This window comes from Mya arenaria, chromosome 5, assembly GCF_026914265.1.
Source record: "Mya arenaria isolate MELC-2E11 chromosome 5, ASM2691426v1".
In the NCBI taxonomy this organism is placed as follows: domain Eukaryota; kingdom Metazoa; phylum Mollusca; class Bivalvia; order Myida; family Myidae; genus Mya; species Mya arenaria.
This window is the reverse complement of record NC_069126.1, coordinates 36,825,598-36,835,048: the sequence shown is the minus strand read 5'-3', so window position 1 is coordinate 36,835,048 and position 9,451 is coordinate 36,825,598. Positions and strand designations below refer to the sequence as shown.

Below are 9,451 nucleotides of genomic sequence, written 5' to 3'. Positions count from 1 at the left end.
ACAGTGATATTGCATAATGGTGATGATTTTTCTTTGAAATACCACATCATATTGGTTATTTATTGCTGATATGCTTCTCAAAGTTCACTATTAAAAGGATCATCTGTGATTATTTTAGTTTCAAAGCATATATACATGTAGCAATGATAGTATAAGTGCCGGTTTATATGTAATGACATTTGTTATTGGTCAAAATTGTTGTTTTGTCAGAAAGGTATAAATGGGGTTTTGTGTGTCGTTACACCAAGTATAAGTTATTGCCCTTGACTAAGTTAAACAAGAGCATCAACTGTCGCAAAAAACGCCGATCCTATTTTTAGGACACAAAGATTGGTGATAATTTGTTGCACATAAATCAAATTTTTCAGACAATGTAAGAACAGATTTTGACAATTCGAGGGTCATAACTCTGGAGTGACTACAACGACATGGCTGTTTATCAAACCTGAGCAAGATATTCTGCCCAAATACATATTGTCTAAATTAGCAATAACTTTCGAGGGATATGGCTTTTTATCACACTTTTATCAGAGAAACTATGCTCATACACATTCTGACCAAATTTGGTGTTGATTGGACAATTGCTTTTGATCGCTCAACGTACTGGTCAGGCCGCCTGCCCATATGCCACAGGTGAAACTATAATACATCCAGTTCTATGAATGGGTGTATAAAAATGCAAATAAACACCTGGAGTCAAGGTCAATGTCACTCACCAGTTACTTTAAACAAAGTAAAGTATGTATTGCATGTGAAGTTGTGCACCTGGAGTCAAGGTCAATGTCACTGTTACTTTCAACAAAGTAAAGTATATATTGCATGTGAAGTTGTGCACCTGGAGTCAAGGTCAATGTCACTGTTACTTTAAACAAAGTAAAGTATATATTGCATGTGAAGTTGTGCACCTGGAGTCAAGGTCAATGTCACTCACCAGTTACTTTAAACAAAGTAAAGTATATATTGCATGTGAAGTTGTGCACCTGGAGTCAAGGTCAATGTCACTGTTACTTTCAACAAAGTAAAGTATATATTGCATGTGAAGTTGTGCACCTGGAGTCAAGGTCAATGTCACTGTTACTTTAAACAAAGTAAAGTATATATTGCATGTGAAGTTGTGCACCTGGAGTCAAGGTCAATGTCACTGTTACTTTTAACAAAGTAAAGTATATATTGCATGTGAAGTTGTGCACCTGGAGTCAAGGTCAATGTCACTGTTACTTTAAACAAAGTAAAGTATATATTGCATGTGAAGTTGTGCACCTGGAGTCAAGGTCAATGTCACTGTTACTTTTAACAACATTAAGTATGCATTTCATGTGAAGTTGTACACTTGGAGTCAAGGTCTATGTCACTCACTAGTTACTTTAAACAAAATAAAGTATGTATTTCATGTGAAGTTGTACACCTGGAGTCAAGGTCTATGTCACTGTTTCTTTAAACAAAGTTAAGAATGCATTTCATGTTGTCAAAGTTGTGTACTGGGAGACAATGTTGCTGTTACTTTCTAGATAGAAAAAAGAATAGCATTGTATCAGTAAAGGTAGACAATCCCATCTATACAATTGAAGACTTCCAGATATGGGCTTATAACTCTGTGGTATGGTTTAACTAAAGCATGAAACAAAATGGATTAGTTTGAGATGTTTTATTTTTTTATTTAAAAATACAGTTGCATAGCACAATGCTAGATCGAAAATGCAACAAAAATGTTCTAACAAATGGTAATACATACAATGACGAAAATATTTCACAACCTAACTCGAAGGTACCGGTATAAAAGACTTATAACAATACACAAGTAAGTAAAGAACAAAATCAATGTATATTGATAAAAGAAGAGAACAATTGAAATATATGAGAAATATAGCTTTCAAACGTTACATTTATCCTGTGCTGATTCGGGAACATACATAACATTTATAAATGCTAATAAAGCAATATATTAAATAATACAGTAATGCATAAAGTCAATTTATTGAAACAAAAAAAATAGTTCCAAATTGCATGTATAATAATTAAGAAGTATTTAAAATTTCACTTAGTTTAAATCATGACTCATTTTTACCATAAAACAGTTAATGAACTTGATATAAGTTAAAAGATTTTACGCTTGACTGTATTCTGATATATATATAATCATGAATACATGTAAAATGTTCCATCAACTGATTTACAAAATTGACTTCAATTGTAATGATAAATAGAACGCATAATTGTCAGATACAAATGTATTAAGTATTACGAAGATTCTGTGTTTATTAAAGGGGGGCACTAATATTTGTTATTTGAACACGCACTAAACACACAGTGACACCGTACACGCAATGTTAGCGCTAACAAACACACACCAAGCTTTCCATGTGATCTTGGGACCAAATAATCTCTCGAAATATAACTATTATTGCCTAAACTGTTTCTGAAGTGATGTTATGATTTTAAAGTGAAATTTCTATGAATGATCCTGCTTTATTTCTACATTTACACAAGAAACGATTTTTGTGAAATCATTTAATTAAGTAGTGTCTTCATTTTTCTTGCATACTGTTACACACATACCGTTATAAAATTTCAACCTACATTTGAAAACAGAAAATTTAATATTTTGAATACTGAACATTTAAGACATTTTTCAAAGGGAGAAAACACTGCAAAAATAAGCATTTTCACAAAATGGCAGTGCTAAGTTAAGTCTGACAAGGATTGCCAAAGCTGGTATTGTATTGATCAGACAGATAGTTCTCCAAGAATGATAGAGATATTGATCAAAGTCAGGATATTAACTTAATAAGCCATTTTTCAGTAATTTTTCCTTAGTTCAGTTTTACAGTTCTGACATAAAAACAAAACATGTAGTGCTGTTATAGATTTGGAATACTGCCAAAAAATGTTATTTTTTGCTTCAACTCTTCCTAAAAAAGCAAACAATCATTCCTTTAGCACAAACACAGATTTTCAACACTACCTTTTGTTTGTATTAACCTGTGAAAAAAAGATAAAAATACATATACAATGCATGACGGTATATCAACAACAGAAACTAGAGAAGAATAAATAGATCAAACATCTATTAATAATAAATATATCACGATTTATAAAATAATAAGCAAATCTATAAAATGTATTTTTTATCATCTTATTGTATTTGTATTATTCTTTCCGATTAGTATTATACACATTTAAAAATAAAATAAGCTTTGCAGTTGATCATAAAGTGTCTTTTAAGAAAATTCTAATATTTTTTTAAAAATAAAAAAAATATATTTAAATAGGAGAAACCCCATCAAACAAAGACTAACTATTTGTCTTATTGATAATCAAAAACTTTTAATAATGCTATTGCTTTGGTCAAGTCATTTTTATAATCATTGAATTCTAAATTGATAACTACTCTTTACTAATTTATTTAATTTTCTTCGCTGTCTTTTTTCTGCTTGAGCTCTTGCCGAGTTTTATATCCCTTAAACCCCGCCTGTATCTTAGTGGCAGCCTGAGCCACTTCAGGGTCATTCAAATCAATGTCAACTGTCTCACCTTCTGTCTTTTCATCAGCATCTGTTTTTGCTTCATCTGTTTTTTCTTCCGATTTATCATCTGCCTTTTCTTCTCCTTGTGTTTCTGATGAATCTATCTTGGCTTTAATTTCTTGTCTTGTTTTGTAGCCCTTAAATCCTGCCTGAATTTTCACTGCAGCTTTTTCCACCTCGGGATCTTTCAAGTCAATGTCAACTTCATCTTTTTTCTCTTCTGTTGCCTCTGGAGATGGTGCTTTCACATCCTCTTTGCTTACTTGTTGTGTCTGAGCTTCCTTTTTCGATTTGAGGTCTTTTCTCGTCTGGTATCCCTTAAACCCGGCCTGGATCTTCAACGCAGCTTTTTCGGTGTCAGGGTCGTTTAGGTCAATGTCAACTTCTTCTTTTTTCTCCTCTTTTACAGGCTGGAAGTGGGTAATTTAAAATAATGGGAAATATCAAGACAAAAGGAACTTTTAAAAGAAAGAAATAACATTAAAATTACAAGAACCTTTCAACAATGTGATATCATTGTAGTTATCATAACTGTTTTGTGATTGGATAAGCTTGGCATTATTTAGCCAATGGTAAATGCTTTTACAAATATTGTCTATCCATTTATGCAAAAGTATCATTCCCTCTTTGCAATGTGATAGGTTCTCGAAAACAAATATTTTTTTTTTTTTTAATTTTTAATTTGTGTTTTGGATAAGCGGCCTTTAATTGTGTGTCTTTCTCTTAAAGGGAAATATCGCTGCTGTTTTATATAATACGGACATCCTCATGGATGAGCTGAACTTTTCCATTCACCGACTGTTTGTTTTATCCTGATATCTTTTATCACATCAATGTGACATGTAACATATATTTTTATTCATCAATATATGAATTTCATTGGAGCTTCACGAAGTGTACTATAAGTCGGTGCATAGACCCTGTGCTTTTAACAGTGAAAATATAGCTGTTTTTATAAAATATGCAAAGGCTAACCAATTTAAGTGATATTTCCCTTTAAAGCGCTGACCCACTTCTTTGTTTGAGATCAACCAAGCCTCATTAATGCAAAAACAAAAAGAATTAACATCATAAATGCAAGAAAATCAGAAATAATCTTCAAATCAAGACCAGCTTATTGCCTATTATTGCCAATTAATTGTTGTTGTTACAGAAAGTCTCTATTGATAAAACATACCTCTGGGGGCGATTTATCTGTCTGCTTGGATTCCTGCAAAATATGGAAAAAATAGATGAATTCATAACTGAACAAAAAATGCGGACCCTTTGCATGTCTCCAATCTGCTGAAATAGGAAGCTTACTGAAATTTACACCATACATATAAACATATAAGAATTTCAAATCTTCGCAGAAACTTTTATGATTTTGCTTCATACTAATTAAAACAAATTAATAACAAATTGAAAGAAAAAGGATGACAAAGATTGTTTTTACATACATTTAACAGAACAAGCAAAGCATTTGAAAACTATTACAGTATGGTTCCAATACGGACCATAGAATATGGAATTTCGAAATTGTATTTTATCAAGTTAGTATTAATGGAAAATGATATTGAACCATGATCACTGACATTTTAAACGGGATCAGTTTGGGGGGAAAACGATGTCATTCTAGAGAATCTAAATTAGTCATAGCTAAACTCAGTTGCACACTATACTATGATCTATTGAATACAGGACTGTTTATATCATAGTGTATTAGTATAACATAATGATTGAAAATAAGAAAATAACCTAATTACTGTGATGAAAATGTGATGAAGTTGCACAAAAATTCTCAATGTACTAAAACTGCAAAAAAACATGCATACAACACTGAAACAGACATACTGTAATTGTGTACTAGTTCAAGCGATAAATGAAAACAAAGTTTTTTTACATGCATGTCACTCAGAGACAGATTTCCGTGCAAGATTGATCTGACAAATTCCATCACAGGATTAGACACAACTCCTTTCTGGCAAATACAATTACATTAGTTCTGTGAATCTGGTTCCTTCATGCTCATAAAACAAAAGATAAATGCAAAATATGTGTAAAACCACTTAACATGGAACACATTCATTCTCAAAGCTCATGTTCTAATGGTATTAGTTAGTGTTGTACTATCATGGGACATTTTCCCATCTATAAACTAAAGTTTATGAGGTATAATCTATGGTTTTAGTCCTTTATAGGTATCTACAAAGAAAAAAACAACAATGTTAGCAGATCACATGTTAGATATATTGAATGTTACACTGAGGACTAAAAAACAAAAACATCTACTTAACTTTTATGTAATAGTTGGTGTTTCATCACAATGTTTATCAATATCAGCTGCTGCCTTGATTATTAAATAAAGCAAAAATAGATACCAACTTTCTTAGTCTTTTTAAGAATGTCTCTTTCTAGACAACCCATATGCACCAACTGCTGAATTACCCACATGATAAAAGTTATTAGTTACAAAATGATATCTAATGGCAGTCATTTTTGTGAGAAGATTTCTGTATGAATACATCAGAATCAGGCTCTCCCATTGACAGGGGCACGAGTGTGAACACTAATTTAGCGTCCTGAACCAAAATGTTCTTGTCTTGAGTTGCGTAGAATCTTTGCTTTGTCCTCAGTGACAATTAAATTAAGTAGATCCTTTGTCAGCAATTAATCTCTCCAAAACACAAATTTGTCTTTCTGCGAACAAAATATTCCGTTTTGAGTTACTAGAAATCTGTTTTGTCCTAAGTGACAATTACATAAAATGGGAAACCCTTTTTTAGCAATATCTCTCCAAATGTCCCATTTTCTTCTGCCAAAATCGAATTCCCAATTTCAATAGACATTAATATAATCCAGCGGAATTTCACACAGAAAATACCATTACGTTGAATTATCCTCCAAACTGGTAATCAATCACATGTATTAGTTGATCACCTAACAATTAAAGACTTTTGATATTGAGAGCAATGTGAAATATACAAAACTGCTGGAAAAAGTTCAACATATTACAACAGTTGCGTTCATGTGCTGCAAAATCAGGTTTAACTGAACTACATGTTACTAAACAAGGCATAAACATGTAACAACATTCGACACTATAATCTTTTTTGTCAGCTTATAACATAACACATAGGTGTTTGAAAGTTTTGTTCATTATAATTGCATTCATTGGTTGCATTATAATGGCCTGCCTTGACCCTAATGCATGTCCAAGGACAACTTCTGATTGAAAGATAACACCTCAATTATTCCAAAGTGAAATTACCTTAAAAACCTAGAGCCAAAACTTATTCCTTACCCAACACTTTCTATTGATATAAAGATATTTCAACCCTACCATGTGTATACAACTACGGTTATGTTTCAAGCTGACAAAAACTATGTCTAACAACAGTGAAATACATGAAGATAGCCACAGGATTACAACATTGAGGGAAAGCCCTGAGGGCCTCAGAACCAGCCATTTTAGGGCTATCCAGACTGGGAGCCAACACTCGGGCAGCGTTCCAACACACACCTTTTTAGCCTGTATTTCTTTCCGGGCCATATGGCCCCTGAAACCTGACTGAATCTTAACAGCAGCCCCAGCGAGTTCTGGGTCATTCATATCCAAGTCTAGATCCTCTTCTTTCTTTACATCCGTCTCCTGTGTAGAGGTCTCTGTTTTACTTTCCTTAAACATCGGGGGAAAACAAAGCAGGGTTAGAATTTCAGCACCACAGCACAAAAATGGGTAAGGTTTTCTACACACATCAAAACAAATATATTTTAACTTCTAGTACAAAACTACTTCACAGAGGGATGAAAAGAATCAGGCAATCAGTTGGAAACAGGATGATTGATCAAGAATACAATTTCAAGAATACAATTTTCTCACTTCATGAATGCATAAAATTATGATCTTGACGGTTAAATATCTATGGTTTGGCTGGAAACAACCCTATAGTGGACCTGGATCTACATAAATATGACCTGGATCTACATAAATATGTCGATTTTCCTTACTAATTTTGCAAACACTAAGAATAACTAGAACATCTCTCACTAGGCACTGACTATATTGTACCTTCTGCTGTTTTATTTGCTGTCTAGTTTGGTGGCCCCTAAACCCGGCCTGGATTTTAAGGGCCGCCGCACCGACTTCAGGGTCATTAAGGTCAATGTCAACCTCCTCCTCCTCTGCAAGGGCTTCAGCCTCTTTGGGCTCATCAGTTTTGGGCTCCTGACTTTGGGCCTGACATTACAAGGCCATACAAATATTAGCTGATTATCAGGTTATTACACCACAAAAAGCATGGGTTATGTACGCAACATTACTCACAGTTAACACCATAATACTGAGCGCCATATTCACAAAAAAAGACTTTACAAACATTATGATACATAATTGTGCACAATGCTATACATGTTGTCCGTATTTGTTTGTGAATATAGTCCCATTTCTAATACTCTGCATAAGAATGCAAAAAGGAAAAACACAAAAATCTCTAATAACATAACTAGAAAACCTCTGAAACAAGGAAATTCCCCATCCTGCATTTATATATGCATATAAGTTGAAATGAACACTCTTCTGAATGCAAAGAAGTGGTTGCCATTTTGCAGCAGATCACATCTAAACAGCACAAGCTAACCTATAATGCCTAATTAACCTACCTGCTTATCCTTCAACTGTTGGCGAGTTTGGTGGCCCCTAAACCCAGCCTGGATTTTAAGGGCCGCCGCACCAACCTCTGGGTCATTGAGGTCAATGTCAACCTCTTCTTCTTCCTGGGCTTGGGTTTTTGTGGGCTCAGGGCTTGGAGCAGGCTCAGGGGCTTTCTCCTGTTAGTGGGCGAAGCACACAAAGTTAGCAACACACAAACACACACACAAATACAGCAGTAATAGTGACCATAAAATTATAGCGTTAACACTTTATGGTATTTTTTGGAACATTCATAAAGTAAAGTATCAAAATTTGAAAACTGATTGTGATGTACATTATGTAGTTTGGAATAGTTTCTTCAAATGATTACTTCAGTTCTTGTTGACTTATATGTGCAGTCATTTTAATCTGAAATTTTCTCTTATTTTAGAATTTAATTACAATCAGTTGCTTTTGAGAAATCTATAATGCCAATGATGCCATTAAAAACATTCCTTATGATTTATGAACAAATTACATGTCATTGATGATCATATAATTGGATCACTACAAAAATGACTCATGATTTAATTGAGGTTAAACACAGCAAGCATATTGATTTGTTATTAAAGCAAAAAGCAGCACTCGTTACACTTTATCGCAAACAACAGTACAATTTCTCGTGCAAGTCAAGAACAGTGACAAAATTTAGCTACATGTTACACTGTCAATAATACACAGAACAAACTGTATAAAGAAATCATTTTGAATAATACATTGGAAACATGAATAAATATGTTCATGTCATGATTCTTCATGTGTACCCGTATATTCCTGAAGTTTTAAAAACTCCCTTGATCCTACCTTTTATATAAGTAAAGAATTAATAGTAGGTATTCATCAAACTCCAAATAAGTAAAGTAAGAATAAAAAATGAACACTCACCTTATTGTTGAAGATTCGAAAACATCAGAAATCCAATCTGCTATACCCATTACTTACCTAGATATGTAACCCATAACAACAACTGGGAAAATCGGAAGAATTTGGTAAAAACATTAAACCATAAAAGAAAGGAACATTGAACAGAAAACTATTACAAACAGAATAAATATAAAAGAACAAATTTCCCAGGTGGGTTTGAAAAATTAAACAAGAAAGGGAACATGTAAAACCATCTTCTAAGGAAATGGATAACAAATCTCTAACACGGGAATGTGCACAGGGAACATAAGAAACACTGAACAGATCAACAGTTTTTACAACAAGAAAAAATGAAACAGACATCGATATTTTAAACCACTAACATTTCATT

The 9,451-nt window shown here is 33.2% G+C and overlaps 1 protein-coding gene across 5 annotated transcripts in view; it reads right to left on the bottom strand.

Annotated features, from left to right (window-relative positions):
• Nucleotides 1-1,630: 1,630 nt before the first annotated feature.
• LOC128234843 (neurofilament heavy polypeptide-like) overlaps nucleotides 1,631-9,451 on the bottom strand; it is a 29,014-nt gene continuing 21,193 nt past the window's right edge. For 2 of the 5 annotated variants that reach the window (XM_052949382.1, XM_052949383.1), the window contains 5 exons: nucleotides 8,166-8,333; nucleotides 7,576-7,743; nucleotides 7,027-7,182; nucleotides 4,702-4,734; nucleotides 1,631-3,934 (listed from right to left, as the gene is read on the bottom strand). In XM_052949382.1, the coding sequence (XP_052805342.1) occupies nucleotides 3,404-3,934; nucleotides 4,702-4,734; nucleotides 7,027-7,182; nucleotides 7,576-7,743; nucleotides 8,166-8,333 (1,056 nt within the window). In that variant the 3' untranslated portion in view covers nucleotides 1,631-3,403. The remainder of the gene's footprint in view (nucleotides 3,935-4,701; nucleotides 4,735-7,026; nucleotides 7,183-7,575; nucleotides 7,744-8,165; nucleotides 8,334-9,451) is intronic. The other 3 variants (XM_052949384.1, XM_052949385.1, XM_052949387.1) reach the window with 3 other exon arrangements.